General features: G+C 37.8%; 1 protein-coding gene across 11 annotated transcripts in view; it reads right to left on the bottom strand.

Moving 5' to 3' along the window:
* Positions 1 to 21,261, bottom strand: part of LOC117432044 (pleckstrin homology domain-containing family A member 7-like) — a 113,216-nt gene that overhangs the window by 70,962 nt on the left and 20,993 nt on the right. The window contains exon 1 of one of the 11 annotated variants that reach the window (XM_059001807.1): positions 9,714 to 10,190. The exons of the other annotated variants lie outside the window; for them this stretch is intronic. Coding sequence (XP_058857790.1) covers positions 9,714 to 9,784 — 71 coding nt within the window. The 5' untranslated portion in view covers positions 9,785 to 10,190. Of the gene's footprint in view, positions 1 to 9,713; positions 10,191 to 21,261 lie in introns of those variants that run through there. 11 annotated transcript variants of the gene reach the window in all.

The following is a 21,261-nucleotide window of genomic DNA, read 5'->3' as shown; positions in this document are numbered from 1 at the left end:
GCCTATTTGCAGAATGTAATTGAAAGATGTGAGATGGCATAATAGAGTGTGGCAGCCAATGGAAAATAACCAACTGGCATAGTGGTTATCACAAGTGACATTGGAATGAGAAAGTCTGAGCTGAAAGTTCTGGATGAGCTGGAGCGGACGGGTGGCGGATGCAGGGAGGCCAGCCAGGAGGGAGTTGCAGTAGTCTAGGCGGGAGAGTACCAAGGCCTGGACCAGGAGCTGGGTGGTGTAGTTGGTGAGGAAGAGTCGGATTCTTCGGATGTTGCTCAGGAAGAATCGGCAAGTGCGTGCCAGAGTGGAGATGTGCTGGGAATAAGAGAGGCAGGGGTCCATGTGCACGGATTTGTCTCCAAAAGAGGACTTCAACCAAAAAATGTGGAAGTAACTCACACAATTTAGTTTTGTTTTTTTTTACAGTGTGAATCAACACAAAGAAAGAGGAGGATTGGGTATGTGTGTTGAGTCCCAACACTTTAAAACAATTCCCAAATATAATCTTTTTATTTATGCAAAAATGCCCATTCGCTGCAGTACTGAAGCTGCACTGTTTCTCCTTTGGTTCCCCCTCTTTATCTCTGAATGTACATGTTTGGGTTTGGCAGGATCCTATTTTGGTAGACCGGGAACTTTCATGTCGCCCATTGCCAGGTGAAGTTTCTTCATTAAAAAGCCTTCCACGAATACACAAAAACCAATAGAAAACTGATGACCTCTTGTGAAATCATGTTTGGACTGACATACAGTATTATAGCTCTGCTTTTGCTAAGCATAGATCCAGGAAAAGCCATTACTACAGATACTGTTACTCTGGGACCCTGGGAAGGTGAGGCCAGCGATATATCTACCAGCTCCAACAGCATAGACAATGAAGCAATCAATTAGTAATACAATCAATTGAAAGCAAAGCCCAAGGATATTTTCTTTAATGATGACAATCCACACATTCCATGCACACACAACCCCCTCAGTAATCTTAATTGGTTTTAAATAGGAGGTAATAAAGTGGCAATTAAAACTCTGATTAAAAGTCTGCATCACCAAAATAAGCTGCAGGCAGTATGCAACAGGTCAGGTCAATACTAAAAATAAGACATTCACAAGCACAGCATGTAAATTATTCATGAAGTGGCTTTGTCTAAAAATCATTACTGTATTTCCATTGAAATTGCAACATCAGATAAATCTAACTGGCACATTAGTCAGGTACTGTAGCTTTATAAATGTTAATTCACAGGTCTACAGGTGCTTTATATGTGAACATATGGTTTACTCATTAAATATATTGACAGAAAGTAGAAATGGCCTTCAAAGTAATCTCCCTATGACAGACAGCAAATCCAGATCCAGATTTATACAGCAATCCAGTAGGGATCTTATTACAAAAAGAAAATTATAGAACAAGGCCAACACATTCTCAATATCACACAATCCTGCAGACGTCACTAGAAACCAACACATTTACTGCAATGCAAATTGGGAAGTATTACCACAACTCAATTTCTCAAAGCTTATGGGTTCCGACTTCAGAAGAACTTAAAAGCTGTTTCTGAAATGTAATACAGTTAAAGTCACAAAGTGTGGTTATTTATTTCTACAAAAAAACAAAACAGCGATTGGAAGAACTGTGTGTTGTCAGTGCTAGCTCTGTAAGAATGTGTCTCAAAGGAAGAGCTTCAGGTATAATTATATAACAATTCCATTAGTCACCTGAAGTGACAAAAAAATCTATATTTAAATAATAACTTTGTTTATATATATATATATATACAGAGCACCAAAAGAAACTTATCACTATTACAACACATTTATTTTTCAGAAAAAAATAAGGTATATAAAATGATGAACATTGACAAAATGTTTCTGGTTTCTTTTTAAATCACTCAATCATTCATCCTTGACCATGACACGCTTGACTATAACTGAAGCATATGCACTTAATCACCTAATTAGTGAGACAGTTGATTGGACACTGGATATGGTGTGATTTCAGCTGTTGAATTGCAAGCTTGAATAAAAGCAATAAAGAAAAATCACAGAAAAACAGTCGGTCAAGACAGCAGCGCCTTTGTGCAATCGGCATGTTGGAGGCTGGACTAGGGCAGCGTACTGTGGCTCGCCGTCTTGGGAGCTCACAGCCAGCAATATCAAACCTGGCGAGACAGTATAACCAGACACACACTGTCAATGACGGCCACAAACTGGGAGACTAAGAGTCACAACACCTGCCCAAGATCGACTGATCATTTTGCCAATTGTTAATCAGCACAATAAAAAGTCACTGCACCTGCTCTAAAACAGAGTCTGTCATTTTTCAATCACATCGTGAATTTTATAAACATATAAGTGATAAGCTTAGTCAATACCTAAAACAATTCATATGAATATAACATTATATTTGTAGTTTTATTGGTGGTCACGATAAGCACTTCTTCCAATGTTTTGCTTTCCATTTGGTCTTCGGAAAACATAGCAGGCATAAAAAGGCCAGACCAGAAACCAATTAACACTATAGCCTTACTTTTTCTGGGATTCAATTTAAAAACAAAAACTCGATTTAGACTTGGCAATACATGGCAAGCCATAGCTCTTGTTTTTATTTAATTTTACTGTATGCTCAAAACCACAGACGAAACGCAATTCAGCTGTTTTTTCCCCTTTCTCTCACCTCTGATAGGAACTTATTAATGAATAAAGACCAATTAAGAATTAACAGTCACATCTGCCTTCAATTTAAACTGCTTTCTTATGTATGAGGCTTACAAGCCAACAGGTAATCCACTTTGCCACTGTTTACATCATGAGAATACTTTGCCTGTGTAGCGTGCACGGGGGAAGGCAGCAGCAGGGCTGGTAGGTGACGTAATCACACACAAAGACATAAGCCCGATATACGCTCCTTGCAAGGGAGCCAGCTCTTTTGTACAGCGGTATCGGCGCTATGCTTTAGTGTGAGAGGTCCCGGGTTTGCGCCCGCCCTCCGCCTGTGTGTGGATTGCCTCGCCCTGTGCGGTGCGCCTGCCTGCGGGAACCAAGATCGCTACACCTGCATGAAAACAACTTTGGGGAATAAAAACTGCACACATTTGATGATTTTATTCAAATACAACATGCAAGTTTGAATGTTAATTTTTGAATCCTGGTGACCTTTGCCAGATGATTAATGCCGAGATTAATATACCCTGATTTATAATAAAACAGCTTTATTACTCGGATCCTTCCACTGTATTAAACAGAAATAAAAAATAAGAACTCAAGGGGGTTGCCCACATATGAACAGAATGTAATTGTTTTCTTGAAGTGAAGTAGGAGCACTGGTGAATAATAAAACAGCGCTCTTCTCATATATTCCTGAACTCCAGTCCCATTTTGGTTTTTTTTGTGTTTGGATCTCAACTGAAATGTAATGCTCAGTAAAGATATGCTGTGGAAGTAAATATGCACAAATTAGAATTTGCTTTTTTAGGTACTGAGCATTATTAACAGATATGTATTAAGCCTGTTACCAAGCTTTTAATACCCAAGTATGGGAAATACCAGCTATATTCCATCAGCTGCTCCTCTAATATAACCAAGACTTTTGGACTGGGGGATAGAAAAGTTTCCTGGAAGCTACCAGGTTTGCAATTTGTGTCTCAGTCACAGCTAGCTATTTATGAGCGGTAAAATACTGGGATTGCTGCACAGTGTTCACCTTAAAGGGATGTTTGTTCCATAAAGCGCTCACTTGGGTATATCACAGATTGGTTACAGAAATTAACTGAATTGTCCTTTCACTTCCTTGGGAACAAACCAGACCACGGTAACTCAAGTCTGTTATAAACATGAATTCTACACACAAGATCTCTTCCAACAGTTAAAACATCTCAAAGTGCTTTACAAAGGACAGGATGGAGAACGATGCACAGTGACGGAGATACTGCTGCAGGCAAATGTGGCACTGCATCACCACGAGATGTTTGACAATTTCCATTACAGTGGCTGCAGCCCACATCCACACACAGACAGGTTAATACCACCCGAACTCAGGCACATTGTGTATCCCGAGGCAAGATGGCCCTACCAAAGAGAATGTACACTGTGCTGAAATTGTTATATTACAGTAAAACAAGACTTGATTAGAGGACCGTTCTTTTCTAATCTAAATTGCCCGATAGAACCTAGATCCAGTTTTAAGCTGCAGTTGTTATTTATTTCCCTTTAGTCTGGCTGATGGAAAAACCCTTTCAACTATGCAATTCATTTTATTACTGGGAGTGACAAGGACTATAGTAGTTGCCCTGAGCTCAATCTTACTATTACAACAGCGCTGAAACCCTCTGCATTATTTAATAAGAGGCTTGCACAAATCTCAAAGAATCATGAAATACAAGGAATCTATCTTTTTTTTTTTTAAAAATGCCTGAAATAGAAAATAAAACCCCTCTCTCAAGTATCTTTTGACCCTTCTGAAAAAACTATTAAAAACGGTAGAGGCCGAGCTGAATTGGCGTTGCTTCGAAAAAACATCTGTAAGGTAACAGGATTGCTTAGAGTAAGCAAGGGAACTATACAGCTACTAGAAAGAAATCTAGGAGCATGCATCCATGTTAACAGTGAAAAACTAAGCTGACAATTTAAAGCATATTTTCTGAATACAGCAAGCAAAACAAAGGGCCCCAGTGTGTTTTTTTGAAAGATTGTGTATGACAGCTTCAGATCAATGACAGCTTTGCCATCAAAGCACTCTCCTGCTCAGAACAAAGCCCCCAGTTAATGACTCACTGCGTCAGCTCCAGACATTTCTCCTGTATTCCCTGCAGCGAACAGCAAACACACAACTTATTTGGAGCTTTGTTCTAAACAGTGCATAGTTTTGATCAAACATTCAGTTTAATCTCAGAGAGACAGGCTGTTTGAAAACTGTGATACGTCTGCCTTTTATTCAAAGCACAATTTCACTGTGCGTTGTAAGAAATGCATATAGAAGACTTGCCTTTTAATACACTCTTCATGTCTATGTTACATTTGAAATGCAATCCCTTGTGTGAAACATCCTTCTGCTGCATATCCTTGGTTCAAACCCATCTACAAAGTACTCATCAATTTTACTAAGCAGTTTTCTTAAAGTTGAATCTTCCATGCAAATGTCTAGTAGCTTCACTCCCAGGTCTTTTATGGAATTAATGACAACCTTGCAAAGCTGCTATCTAGGTCATTTGGATACTATACAGCAGGCTTTACATCTGTAGAGTGGATAACTTAATATCAGAGTACAATGAGGAAGAACATTCAGAGTGTAAAGTAGTAATAAAATAAAACAGACAACAGCAAGTTGCAGTGCTGCTGTCAACTGCAAAATATTCAATTTCCCCTTACTGCACAGATTGAAACAGGACATTGCAGGGCCTGCAAAAGCATCCCAAGGGTTGTGGGCTGGAGACTACAAGATACAAAATTAGCCTAATATGTGATGTGGTTAGATAGTGATTTTCTTACATTTGTCCCATCTGTTTCAGTATGTTAAAGACTTTCAAAGTACTTGTGTTGCCACTTTTTAAATATACATCGGCACAAGTAACCACATTGTCCCTTCTGGGGTATCTAGTCTTAAGAGAAGGCACCTCGATGTGGCTTGGAACTCTTGGTTTCAGGAGACTACAGTAGGTGTCAGACCACTGCATGGCACACCAGTGATAACTTGAAGTTTGATACAGCAAAGTTGCCTTAAACTAGATCTTCTGGTCTCCTGGAACCAGGTTTCAAGCCACAGTTCCTTAAAAAGTGGCTTTGTGTGCCCTTTTTATTAATATACAACAACAAAAAAAGATTTAGATTTCTAGGTACGGTACATATGAAAATGATTAACATGGCCACAAATAAACTTTGTTCTAAAACCATTACATCATCTCCATTTAAAGATGTGGGAGGCACGGACAGGAGCCTTGACTGCACCAGCACACCGATCTGCTTAATTAGGTTTGTCACTTGTGCAGTTAGAGCAGTAATGATAAATATACTGCATCACAACTTATTGTTGCCTGTTATCTATAATCCATCTAATTTTATAATAATAAATGCTAATTTTAGTACAGTTCTAGCAGCTAACCACACAGTATAAAAAGTCTTGCTGGTTAGCAGTGCAGTACTTTCAATTCTTCCAGCTGTCAGTATATTCCCTACTGTTTTGCTTTCCTTTTTTTTTTTTTTAATTTTCAAGCATGCTGCAATGGTAGAACAAAGCATTTTGTGGAGCTGTTCCCCCACCCCCCTAGGGGACAATTTCAAGATGTCAACAGATTGTATGACTACGCTGCCATCAGCTGCCAAACACGATCCTCTCAGCTGGATCCAGAGTGTCAACGCCACAAAAGACTGAGTCTACATTTGAAGTTGCTTAATTAATCAGCAAATTCATGGGGACAGATCCTAAAACAATTAATGGCACCTCCCCTATTTCCTCAATTTAAACCTTCAGCTTAAAGGCCACATTTAGTTTGCTGTTACTACACTAGGTTAAATAATTTATGTTAGACTTTTAGAAATTATTTGACTGTCCTGTACTTACTGGGTCAATTCACCTGGAGAGTGAAATTATTCCCACCCCTTCACTGGTTTCTTTCCTGTCAATAACCAATCGGCTGTTTTTTTTTTATTTGTTTATTTAGCAGACAAATAAAAAAAAGCAGCTGCTTCCCCAATTGACTAACATGCGTCCAGCCAGTAACATGTTTTGATTCAGAAGACACTGCTGAGGTGAAATGACCCAGGAAGTTTAAGTGAGAGCAGATAACCCACAGCATAGAATGTGGAAGTTAACCTTAACCTAAAGTAGTACCAGGTACTATGATTTAAAACAAACACACAGTGCTATACCATGTGTTTCTTTTAAAACTGCACACATGAGATCTATGTACAGGTAGCTAATGGAAGTGCAAAGTGGCTAAGATTAATGGACTTATTTTGTTAGCTACAATTACATTAAAGTCTTTTATCAGACTTGCAGTAACTCATGAGCTCAATCCCTGTGAATAGGGCATATTATTTCTGTTACCACTGTTACACTCCATTGCCTCCACAAATCCTATAATGCCAACAGACTGATTTGTTACTGGCCCACAGCAAATGATTTAAGTGGATGTTTCCTTTGTTTCCTTGGTTTACCCATACCGCAGCTTACATATACGCCATACCCTATGTCCCCTGTTGTTTTCAGTCAATCACTAAAAATAAGTGAGAGATGTCTGAAAGAACAACCAGGTCAGTATTTTTTATTTGATGATTTAAAAGTAAGCCGTACACTTAGTGTACAACAAATGCCTTTATGAAACTGGCCAGGAAATTAAGCGCGTTTCATCTGTGAGCCTGTTACTGTGATCTTTTACTTACAGATAGTAAAATAGGATGCTATCCTTGTTTCTGTTTGTTAAATGTGAATGTGCTGCATGTAGATTTGGAAACCTGCTTTTTACATGCATGTGCGGGCCACAGTATATGCTGGTAGGGAAATGTTTGTGTACTTCTGGTAGGAGTTTTAGGCTATTAAAGCTTGCTATAGCAAAAATAAAAAGATGACAAATTATGCGCTGTATCGCTGTTCATTTATTGTTCCTAGGGCTATTTGTTTACTTGCTTCAGTGCCCTGTGGAAGGCTCAAGATGTAAAGTGATTATCGTGTTAAAATCAGGTCACATCTGTTCATAAATTCTAAAAGTCTGGGCTCTAATTGCAGTTCTATGAAAAATAAAATAAACATTAAGCTAGTGAAACGAGAATAGAGGTAACCGTGTTTAAAAAATAAACAAATCGCAGGTATAACTAATTAGCAGTGGGTGATTGTTTCTATCCAATAGCAAACATGTGTCATTTTGTTTATTCATTAGGTTTCAATAGGGGAGGAAGCTTGTGTAACTACCACAGAAACGACTTTTGAGGAGAGTAAACAACATGGTCAACAAAGTCTGTTTTCTGATAACGTGGTTTGCTTCAGTGGCTAAACGGTAGAGTAATATTGTAGCACGCAGAAACTGTACAACTACAAAGTCATTATATTTTACTGTACCAACTTATTTTATTTGTCTTTCAAAGTACAACCGTATTTAGCTATATAGTGCTGCCTTATATTTAAAGCATTCAGATGGTGGCTTAAAAGAAAGTGTATTGTACAGTAAATGGATAATTTTTGCAGTAGGTGGGGTACAAACAGCATGGAGTGCTGTAGGCAGTGCTTAAGCTTGGATTTGAACTCAAATATCTGCAGTCCAAGATAAATGAACAGTGGACAGACAGCAGGTGTGGATACCGGCAGAGAACTATTTTTAGAATTCATGATTGTAATGTGTTCCGTCTAGTCAAGTACATGCCCCTGCAGTCTCACCCTCATCCTCCCCTCCCCTCCCTTGCTACAATACAGCGGCACAAGCCATTAGACATCCACTTCAATATTGTTGTAGCTCTGCAGTGTAGGGTATTCATTCACTGGTTGACAATGTAACTTTATTTGCCAGTTCCCAAGTGTCAGCTTGATCTACAATAACAACCTACTATATTTCCCAAGTTCTCAATATTATAATTTTATAGCTTTTGCAGAACAACATGAGAGTCTAATAAATGAACAAATCACAAGGAACACGCTACATTGCAGTCAGACAGGAGACCAATACAAGCTACCTCCTGGCATGCATGTACTCATTACAGTCAAATAACGTACAGTTTTAATAATAATAGAGTTTAAAAAGTTTTATGAGGTCCATAAATAACCACGTAGAGAATTCTCAGTTTGTATATTTAAGCCATTTTATGTGACAAGCCACTCTTTCACGTGAAGCAGTATCAATAATTAAATAGGCTGCTTCCAATTAGATCATTCTAAATGTCTTAAGTTTCACAGGATGAGTAATCCCACAAAACCACAAGCACAGCACAGGTGTTCCGATAGTACTGGTTAAAACAAACAAAGAAATTGCATTCCAGAGAAAAGGTGTGCCAGAAACCAACGAGAGTAACTATATCCATGTAGGGCAAAGAGCAAAAACCTTTAAAACCCGGAAAGCACAGGTAGAAGAGTTCAGCATCATGAAACTAACAGGTGTAATTACAAAAGCAAATACTATCTCTTCTGTGCAATTAACCACAATAACTCATGAGCCTCCTTCGAAATGACAGAGTTTGTCAGGTCTGTGGTATACTGCTACTGTAGAGAAGATGATATTTAATCACACAATGCTCAGAAATGTCTTATATCTCTCAGAAAGCACAACTATGGAATGTTCGATGAATCAGAGCATTAATTGATTTATGATATGAAATTGTAATAGTTTACTCTTGACTAATAATACCCGGACAAAGACGGCTGAAAGACTTGTACAGTATTGTGAAACTTCATTTAACTCAGATTTGATGAAGCGAATAATAAGTGAAAATCAATCATTAAAAGCCAACTTGTGCAATTCCCCTACTAATTATTGTAAATGTGCAGGTATAGACACTCAATAGCATATTCTCAAGAGTATAGCTCAGTCATACTTTGGTCTGTTTACTACAGAATCCATAAATCTGATTTGTATTGATCCTTTATTGTACAGTATAATCTCAGCATCAATATAGTTCACTGTGTAATTTAACCAATGAAATCATAAAACCCCATTTTAGCACGACAGTGGCAAAATGATACCTCCAACACGAACACCATGTCATTAACAATGCAAGAGAAAACACAGCATACACACCTGTATGGCACATGATAGAAAGGGTGTCCTGAATGGGGCAAGTGGTTTGAATATCCAGACTGGTTCCACATTGTGGCTGTGTGTCTCCTTAATCCACTCCGCTATTCTGCTGCAGACGTGAACCAAAAACCACTTGAGTTTCATTTAACAAAACAGGTTCCCGCTCACTCACACACACCGCAGAGGTGCAGAGTATCAGACACACCTGCTTTCATCTTGTTTAAAAAGCACATCCCACTTCATTAAGACACGCTCTGAGAAACCCAGCCCGATTCACACCAAGCTCATAAATCCACAATGCAAGAGGAATTCCTTTTTTTCCCTCTCTCTCCACAGTGTCTAAAGTCCTCACTCTCATGACATTACAGTCTACCAAATGTTAGCCACCAAACTAGCCATCTCTCCCCCACAAACGACTGCGGTACTATGGCTTTTAAACAGTGTGCGAGATGCTTCATTCCCTCTGTCTCTCGTGCTCCTGTTCGCTGCCTCTCTCTCTCTCTCTCTGTGTGCAGAGCTGAAGAGAGCCCTTCTGCCTCAAAACAGCAGACTGGCTTTGGCGGCTTGCCAGCACCCTGTAAGACTTACTGCAAATGCTGCAATTCCCTCCTATCCAGCTAATGAAGATCAAGACTGCAGGTAAAGGGTGATTTCCGCCCAGGAGGAGAAAGCTTCCCTGGAGAGCAGATAAAGTGTTTGTGACCTCCATCATGCCGTTTAGTTTTCACAGTACATTCAATACTATCTCTACACCATGACAGAGTGTGAGAGTTGTGGTAATTTATACTGTACCAAGGTGTTGCGAAGGCTATGGGAAAGATTTTAATACATGTATACAGTGGTTCTGAAACACACACAAAGATAAGATTAGGACATATTTATTATGCCTATTAAAAGCCAGTTACCTTTCATTTTCATTCCTACTGTATAAAGTGATGAATTAGGTAAAATGGGGATTCTGCCATATCAAACTTTAATTTTAAACATCCATCTAAGTTTACCTGACTAGTAGCCAAAGCTTGTTAATTTCCCAATACGTATCTGAATACAAATTATTATTTTATTTAAATTTTTAAATAAAAAATTGCTTGTTTTCAGTCCAAACCAGCTGTCTGCTATACAGCTGTTTGGTGAAGAAGAAAAAGGCAGACTGACATTGTTTTTCATGCTTAAAGTGTTGGCAAAAGCAAATGTTTTATTTGATATTCCTCTGCTGTTAAAGACACCACTTTAAACACAGCCTGTTGTGATGAACAGTTACTTCTGTATAAAGAGAAAGGGCCATGCATTTCACCCAATCTGCTTCTGATCTGTATAACCAGACAGCTCCATTAAATTCTCTTCTAAGATTATTGGAAAAGTCTGAAGCAACAAGATGCGGTGCTGTGAGAGCAAAAATGACTAGATTTATATCAAAATTCATAAAGCTTTCAGAATGCAAGACATTCCAATTTCATCTGTCCAGCCTGAAAAGAAATGGAATTCCTCTGAAACACCTGCTACCTCTCCATTCCATCTCATTGCGTGTCTTCTACACTATAACTGTCTCACAGGATTTTTGAGTTATACCCAAACTCAAAGACCTTCTCCAGCAAGCTCAGTAGCTACTGTACAGGAGATGGGTATAGAAAAACAACATAGAATCACCATCATTTAGAACCCTTTTAAAATATGCATGAAAATTTGTATCATAAACGTTACGCACATAAACACACAGACAGAATACTTTCTAGTCTGACTATATTTAACCGATAGGTTGGTTTGCAATAACGTATTACGACATGGTAAAACAGGTCCATGATGTTGGTTAGCAGCTGGAGAAACGATCCTTGCCTTTCCATTCAATGGACTGGAGATAGCAATTGTTTACAATGCCCGCTAAAGCTCCTCTTCGAGAGTAAACACAAATCCTTGTTCCACCTAGACTCAAGGGGTCAACTGCAGCGTACCAAACTTAGTCCACTTGATGTGTCTAATTAGTGGATTCATCAGGTTTAGTCCACTGCTAATCCCGATTGCAGCGTACCAGAAGTTAATCAGCACAGGTGGATCATCAGCTAAATCAGACTAAACAAGATCCTGATTGCAGCGTACCAAATCAGATGTGTGATGATCCTGTTCAAGTGGATTAATTTACTACTGTGAAGAATAAGACTAACTTAGTACGTTTGCTCATCCTAAGCATTTAGTGCTTAATGTTTTGCAGAGACCATTATCACGTAATTAAACTTTTCTGTGCCTAGCAGCAGTGTCGGTAGCTTAAATGCAAGTATGATCTGCCAGTTTGAAATGTGCACAAAAAGACATGACAATTATATGTCTGATGCAACAAAAATGTGTCTTTCTTTTTGTACAGTGATCCCTTTATATATGTATTTGATACTGAATTCCACATATCACATTAGTACACAAGGGTTTATACAGCTATGACCAAAACTTTTGCATCACCTAGAATTTTAGGATTGAGACATAATAAATAATAAAAATATATATATATGTATATGAACATCATTTTGCACTTTTATTTAACATCATGTAATCAAAGAAACTACAAAATTGCATCGCAAAAGTCTACCAGTAACACTTTAAAATAATTGTCTGTAATTCCAATATAACTAACACATGATTTCCTACTGATTTCAAATGAAATTCCTATTGAATTCAAAAGTCACAAGCATGAGTTCATGACATACTTTTCATGACTTCATAACATTTCATAACATACATGCTGCAATTCACCCAAGGAGTTTTAACGTTGGGCTAGTAACCATGCCCACTCACTGTACTCCAGGATTTGGAATCAGAAGTCTCGCCAGCTAGCATACAGCCTGCTATAGCTATATAATGCAAAGAACACAGATTTTTTTAATTTTAAGTTTCAACCACAGGGCTTAGGATTCGTCCTATAGGACGTCACTGTGAAATCTCATCCCATTGAATTGAATGGCAAGGCAGAGGCTGGACGCGAACCACAAACCATAAGGTTCAAAAGACGAACACAAGCTCTGTAGTTGTAGTTATTAACTTACCAGCAGCTAGAAGGAGATTTATTACAAGCCAGATTCAGTGTCATTATTAAAGAGATTAGCTAGTAAGTCCTCTTAATAGCCTTGCAGAAGTCATTTTTAAGCTTATTCTTATGAAGGAGACAAAGTGTATCTGGTCCACAGCTGAGACTGAATGCTCTTTAAATGATCTTCAGCCTTGAACATCACACCTCAGGAGGACATGTGGAGTAGTTATTTGAATCTATAGCTTGCAACACATCATCACACAACAGTGAAGCAGCAGGAGTGCCATTACAACTATGTGTTTAACCCTCCAATCTCCAGTTCACCGTTAAATATTTAAAGTAAACAGACAATGCCCTGGACCAAAGTAAATCAATTCTACAGCATGCAGTTTATTATGGTTTATAGCCTTCTTATTTATTGACTCACTTGTCTGTAGTGGTCAATAAATAATAAGAAAACTGGTCATCCATTATTAAACAAAACCATAATGATCATATTGGAGTGTGTAATTAGAAATATACTGCATTACAGAAAAGAAGAAAAAAAACGATCACCTGTACTGTATTAAATCTGGAAGCAAGAAAACAAATTCTCTCAATATGCATTAACTGGGTAATTGAAGATAGGCATTTAAAACTGCACTTAAGAGTCGAATGTCTTAGTTTTAACAGCAAAAGGAAAATAAATGGCAAGCGTTTGTCAATGACAAGCCTCAATCTGTTTACGTTAACAATGTCACTGAAATCAAAGGGCGACAATCATTCGCCAATGTATTTCTATGACAGGCATATTCCAGTTTCTGCTGGCTAAAATAGTTGGGGGGGGGGGGGGGGGGGGGTATTTGAGGCCCACAGGACGCTACACCCATTTCTCCTTTGTGTTATTTTTTGGCCTTCTGTTTTGTTAACTTTACTTTTCTACTTACCAGTTCCCTGCACTTATTTGTTTTCTTTCTTATGATGAGGATTATTGTTATTACTGCTTTCAACCTTTATTCTCTCCTTTCTTTATCTGTTCTATACTCATTTGTATTTAGTTTTTGTTTATTTCATTTGTTGACATTATTGTTCACAACAATAAACCGGTTGTTCGTGAAATTGACACCTCTGACGTCTCTGCTTATGCTGTCTGTCACTCTTGCTGACTTATTTAGTTACAGGAATAGGGCCAGTAGTATCTCCTTTGGGAGGACAGTGCAACTGCTTCTCAGTTGTGCAGAGTGATTGTTATAAGGTTATGATGTTAAATGCCCTCAAAATGAAAATGCATATCCCCCTCCAATAACGGTTTCTTTGTTCGTACAGCCAAACTGCATTATGAATGCACATGCAAAAAAAAAAAAAAGGAATATGTGCCATTTTACAAATAGACTGTAAATCCTATTTTTCTATTTAACTGCAATTTCGATCAAACATACATTAAAAATACACTCATTTAAAATAGATTAAATGTTTAAAAGATGAGCAGACTTTAACAGTATACATACTGCACTGTGTAATTTTTTTTTTTAAATCAGGCTTATCAAATGAGCTGGAAAAAATGTGTTTCAAATATGCAATTCATTTATCATACTTCGCTATGATTAAACAAAGGATTTGCCGGTCACATGAAGAGGGACTTTTGGCTGTTGCATAAATTGGATTAATTGTATCCATTTGCCTTTGCTGCAGGTTGGTCATTAACGTCTTAGTCATTAGATTAACCATGCAATAATATTCTAGCCATAGAAAATGACCAAGCCGCTCAATCAAAGCTGAAAGCAGTGGTGTAATTATGATGAAAATGATATTCAGTGCTACACACACTCTAATATGTTAGCTCAGCTAGAGGAGACTTTGAGGTTATTCCAGGACAAATCAGCAAATAAAGACACATTCTCTTGGTTACAATCACAAAATGTGACAAATCATTTGGGCTGGTCATTTCAATCATCATACTATAAACCCCAATGTTGCAGTTCCATTGCCAAATGTGTTTCTTTGAAGTTTACTATAAAGTCATACTGTATCTAATGAATTTGCAAACCTTATGTCAAACAAACTCATCACTGTCAGGATGGTGCTTAAGAAAAATGTGATTATAAACCAGCAAACTAACTACAAATGTGTGTTTCTGTGATCAAATACAAAGCACCCCCCATGTCACAATAAAGCACACAAGCCAAAAAACGCAAGTTGGTAAGTTAAGACCACCAACGTGGTGTGTATGAAGGCAAACTAATTGTTAGTATATTGTAGCCTACATTATACTCTACTAAGGAGCATCCAAATAATGTTTTACAACTCGTACCCATATTAGCAATTCCTCTCAAGTCGGCAACAGCAGACATGGGGATGCTTGCTAATGTATTTAGTAAGCTTTGAGAGAAACCTTAGCATTTTTATATTCATTTATTGAAATGGCTGGGCTGTGGAACACTGCACTACTAACTGGGTGCTTTTTATACCAGACAAGTCAAGTTGGTCTGCTGGCAGTTTTCTACTAGAAAAAAAAAATAAAAAACCTTTTCAGGCTGCAATAAAGCATTAGCATTTCTCCCAAACAACATTTTGGGACAGCAAACCCCAATCTGCACACAGACAGTTCAGGCAGTATTCTGAGAATGTGAGTTGACCGCCACAGCTCTGAAATCAACCACAAGAAGAATGACACCTCTGGTTTGTGAACAGGAAGTAAAATGGATGTAGAAAGTGTGCGTTCTCAAACCTACAGTCACATGATCTCCGTACAGCAGCTATATTTGGTTAGAGGTAAATGTTCCTAGCACAGTTACGTGCAGTGTTTATAGCCTGCAGATATGAAGTCAGTATCTCAAATGGTCTTGGAGAATTGAATGAGGTATTGACATTGTACATGCAGATTTTCTAAAATTACTGCTACAACAAAATACTGTAGAGTAGTTATAAGTAACTGGTCAAAGTGAAGGATACAGTTATTTAATATGCATCTCAAAACAGTTTCAGTTATAAACTGTTGTAAAATAGACACTAGTGCAAGCAATGTTTCTATAAAACAATGAGGGTTCATACCTAAAGACTATGAAAAGCAAAAACAGCAATTGATCTATAAAACAGAATGTACATTGTTGCTTTTTTTAGTGTTAAAGTACTGTACATTTATAAGGCATGCAACAGTATATATAAATAGATTTTTAAAAATGTGCTTTCCGTTTCCTATTAACAATGTAAGACATTTTATCTAATCTTGCTGTACTTGTAACACCAAAGTCCTTTTCTAAACTTGAATGCCGGAGCACTTCAACAGTCACCTTCTTGATAAACACAAAGGGGCACATTATCCTGCCATCCTTCAAATCAGGTCTGGTTAATGTCCAGTTAAAAATAAAAGGAGTCCTGGGGGGTGGGGGGGGGGGATCTCTCTAGCACTGCCATCTATCAACCCATAGGAAAGGAGATGGACTGAAGGTCACTTTAAAAAGGACAGTACGGAGAACCGAAATCTAGAGACTGCAGGACCATGCCTTGTGGCGACTTTTAAAAAGTATTGCATCATGCTTAAGAGAAAATAGTGGATTGAGAGGTAATGCTGCAGCTGACAAGATGGCAATAGCCGAAACATGTGTCTATTTGACTATTTTACCATAGGATTTTGATTGTGTTTTGAAGTTATGGATGTAACAATACAATACAATGTATTGGTATTGTGTAGTAATATCGGATTGCTACTGCATTGAAATCACTGCAATACTTTTATTGAAAGAGACTATTTTATACACAAAACTACAGAAATTGGTCAGTTGAACTATGTCAGATCTCTGACTTAATGCGGTGAATCATATTTGCACAAGAATATTACATTTTAGTTATACTTTTAAATCACAATACTACTGAAAGAATGTTAAGAGTCGTTCATGGAAGTTTTACTTATTTTAATTTGAAGGTCTGGTACAAGCTTTTTGAATAAAATAATGATATTCCTCCCTTGTTAAATTCAAAGTAGGTTACTAATGTGCCAAAGAAGCCATAAACCAACCAAGAGCATGACAACATATACAGAACATTACAAATAAACAGTATGTTTGAGCAATGTTCATGATTTTACGAAATAAAACAACCTTAAAATGAATCAAAATTAGGATCCCACTAAATTCCTTCTTTTTCTAGCTTCTATAAAATATATTACACTATTTACAGTGAATACCTTCAAAGTTACAGCAGTTTTTTAAATCACCCTAAACAAAAAACAAAACCGACAGGTATTGGTACAGGTAGTAAGCAGATATCTCTAAAAGAATCCAATGGTTTCTTGTTGCAAGTTCATGACTTTTCAATTCACCTCTTACCTGAACCCCAAACCACTGGTCAAGTCATTCAATAAAATGGCTTCAGGTTTCCTTTGTCCGCTGCCCAAACAAAGGGTCCTAGTTCACTAATTCAATATACCCCCAGAAGGGCACAGCAAGGAAGCTTTTCTTCTGGGATATTCAGTTTTGAATTTACTGTCGCTCCAGACTGGGATAGGCTCCACAGTGTTCCATAAGCAAATCTAACCCAGTTCCTCTGAAAACGCTCTGTTAGGCTGCTACGGTATGTTGCTGATGTCAGATGCCGGCAGTATTACCTTGTGTGCCAAAAATATATTTTACATGGGCAGTCCTCAATGTCTGCAAAAAAACAGAAATAGTTTCATTTCAAGTCTTAATCTTCACTGACTCTTCTATTGATTGCCCCAATAATAATAATTAAAAAAAAACATGTTTTAATAAACTTTTTTATCATTCTGCTCTCACTGCAGTGTAACTCTGGGAATTAGCACTATGAGCACTACTTTTTGTATTTGGAACACGATGAAAGAGTCTTAAGTCCAAAATGTTTACGAAAGGATCAGCCTGTTATCTTTTTTCCAGCACAAAGCCGCTTGCTCATATTACAGTACGGCCCCTGCCATCTTCAGTGATGTCACGTTGTATCAGCGTTAGAAGTTGACCTTGCTTTGTGATGTCACATGAACTAAAGTATCACTTTGACAAGACACTGTTCAAATTAACTGAGCCTTCAAAGCACAGGTCGCCAGGACTCCAAGCGCACAGAATATTACTGGGTCTGCAGATCCTATTAAATATAGAAAAACCAGTTGCATATTCTTTGTCAATTTGAGATATTGAAGATTTACAGAATTCAAAAAGTTTACTAATTTTATCAAATTGCAATTTTAGCAGTGATGGATTCTAGAAGGCAGAATCTTCAGAGTAATGGATTGATAGTAAGTAGGATGCTAGGTCTGGAAATGCAGCAATCTAAATAAATTTAAAAAAAGTTAACTAGATACATGTGTATCTCTAAAATAACAAGCATCAAGTGAGTCAGGTGGCAAGGAAAGCAGCCTCCATATACCCACAGATTAGTACCACAATAGAAAAATGGAGTGCAAACCCTTCTGCAATTAAGACTTACAAGCTATAGGGTGCAGAAACTAGCCAATATGACATAAAATGGCAACTTCTAAAATCTATTTTCTTTTAATATATTTTATTATTTCATGTGTTTTTAAGTTAATGGGGTAGGTGGGGCAGACTACTGAAGGACCAAAGTTTTCGTGTGGCAGATTCAACAGCAGTACCTGCTGGCTGAACTATACAATTACAACTCGCTGTGCTTCAGTGACCAGCCCCAACGTCAACAAACTCAGCACACAGACACATACCAACAAGCACTTGGCAGCAAAGAAAAGCTATTAATTAAGCGAACAAAGCTTGACTTTCTACCAGCGAATGCTATTCAGAACTATGATGTTGTAACCTAATACCAGTTACAGCTCTGGAACACAATTGATTTGTACTCAGATTACTCCAGCCTCAGTGCCTCAAAACAGTGATGAAACGTAAACGTGCACTTCTATTGTTGCCAATGCAACAGTTCTCGGATGGAACAAACTGCAAACTATGAGGTGAAACCCTCTTTCTCATCTTGGTTTCCCTAGTCTTTCAATGCACTGCAGTACTGCAGAGAATGACCACAACTGCAATAGCACCGGTATTTGCCTTTTCAAAACCGGGTTCATTTCCTAATACCATAGTTAGCCAGCGAACCCAGAGCCACACTCTGCATCACCCTGCAGGTGTCACTTATCTGCTGCTGGGCCTTTGAAAAAAAGATCCATAAATAATTCAAGAAATAAAAAAAAAAGGCAAAGGTGTTATGGAGGCAAGTTGACGACAGTGGAATATGACATTTTTGACCTGTAGGTCACGTTCTCAATTTCAGCCAGGGTCAGAAGTGAATGCAAGTGATTTGGATCTGCAGGGTATTAGGGGCTTGAGCAAAATGCAGTCTTAGCCGATTTTGCAGTAAACAAGAGTACACAACAACGACACTGCAGTTTACTGTGCTCTACCCGGCACTGTGGATAACCAGTGAAATTCAAATGTACGGTATTACAAATGTCTGATGCTTGAACCAAATTGTTTCACCCCAAATTGTTAATCACATTTTTTTTTAAAAAAAGGAAATTAATTATAAGCCTAGTTTCAAGTTTATTTGTGGTTTGGTAATTTTGTTGGGTGCACTTTTCCTTTCAGAATATGGCAATCTGGAGTAAAGACCTTTAAGAATCTAGTCCCTTTTGTATTACATTTAGTGTTTTATTTAAGAGCGGGAAAGAATTGATAACCTAATAAACTTCTAACCCCTTGATCTTCCATATTCTGAAAACTACTGATAGTATGAAATGCCCATCCATGAAGAAACAAATTGCTGAATCAGGCATGTTTTATTAATAAAAGGATTCAGACGTAACTCTGTAATATGTCCCAGTAAAAATGACTTCACACTTGGTTGTGAATATAAAATTAGGTAAGTACTAATGAAAGTGGAAATGCTTCATTAAAAAAACATGAACAACCTTCAAAAATATAATTTCTCTCCTTGACTTCATCCATTTTGTACTACTATAAGAGCTATTTTTGTTTCAAAACTTAAAAATGAGCCATAAAACATGGAATTCTGAATCACAATTAAAATATAATTAGGTAGCCTTTATTCACAGATAATAATGTGATAATGTAGTTGACGTGATAATTACATACCAAAAAACTATAATAAGTTTATCAACAGCCCACATTCAAAAGAAAACTTAACCTATATTTACAACATATATACAGTATAGCAATCATGTTCAGCGTTGCACTTTGCATATTTATTTGAAACCATATTTTTTGCTTTTCCTCCATCGGTGTAAGAGGCTGACACTGCCTGGTACAATCCAAACCTGCAGCTCTGGCCTAGGACCTGCTGGACAACATAAAAATAAAGAGTCTACAACAGGCCGTCCCAGATAGCCTTTTAAGTCCCTTAAATTCCCTTTATGTAACATTTGGGGTTAAAAGTTTAAAGATTCACAATTCAAAACATGGCCTTTTCCCATCAGAGAGAGAGAGCCCTGTCAGAGCAATGAGAATCACCATAGTTACAATAAACCATTCCAGTTTGAAATCATTCCTCTGGTAAATCCAGAATCCGTGTGCATTGGGACATCATCAGTGATGTGCCTGATGCTTTGTACATAACCGCATTCGCAGCTTGGCGCGTCCTTGATCTTCCACTTCTGGAAGACATACCCACACCTCCCATGCGTTGGTGAGACGCGGCTGAGAGGGGTCCACTGTCGTCGGGGCAAGGTGGCGGGGTCCTTTCCAGCCGACCGAAGAGTCAAGGCATGTGGTGGGGATTTGATGTCGGTGTGCAAAGGGAGATCTGGATTACGATGAGATGCTACAACACTTCTGGAGGATAAGATGATCTTGGAAAATTCAGATCTCCCTTTGCACACCAATACAGATATATACCCCTCTTAAAAGAATAATGTATAGTGACAAAGTGTTTGCTTACTAAATATCCTGGTATCCTTCACTCCAGACACGTCCATATGTAAATGATTTTAATGAGAAAGCCATCTCTCACAGGATCAGTACAGTACAGTTAATTCCATGCTATTTTTTGTGTGTCAGTTCTTATTTGTTAAAACTAGACTTCCATGACAATGCCCATTAACAGTAGCTTAACCCTTAACCTTTTGAGATTTACATACATAAGTTAAAGTGCATTATGTACCGCTTAAATAAAAATAAATAAATAAAATGCAAAATGACCAGACAGGGCATCTGAAAAGGGAATACAGAATTGTTTACCCGCATAGAAGGGCAGAAGCTTCCATTCTGCATACAGGATGCTCAGAGCTACAGTTAAATGGCTGGGGATCCATGAAATGTCATTTAACAATCATCGTTGATATTTGATGACGAGAACATATTTGGAGTAATAAGCTTTAGCTAGACATTGCCATCACAGCCCTCGTCAGCAAAGCTTTCAATGGATTGAAAAGGAACACAAGCTCATCATGAATTTCATTAAAACAATGCATGATATTTAACTGCTGTATGAATAATCCAATCAACTGATTATGTTATGATCGAAACTTCATTAACTGTATCTAGTTTTCAACTTTTGTAAACAATTTCATATTGCAGATTTGTTCATTTAAAAAAAAGAAAAAGAAAAAAAAATGATATATGGGAC

Source organism: Acipenser ruthenus, chromosome 27 (genome assembly GCF_902713425.1).
Source record: "Acipenser ruthenus chromosome 27, fAciRut3.2 maternal haplotype, whole genome shotgun sequence".
NCBI classification, from domain to species: domain Eukaryota; kingdom Metazoa; phylum Chordata; class Actinopteri; order Acipenseriformes; family Acipenseridae; genus Acipenser; species Acipenser ruthenus.
This window is presented reverse-complemented; position numbering and strand designations above follow the sequence as displayed.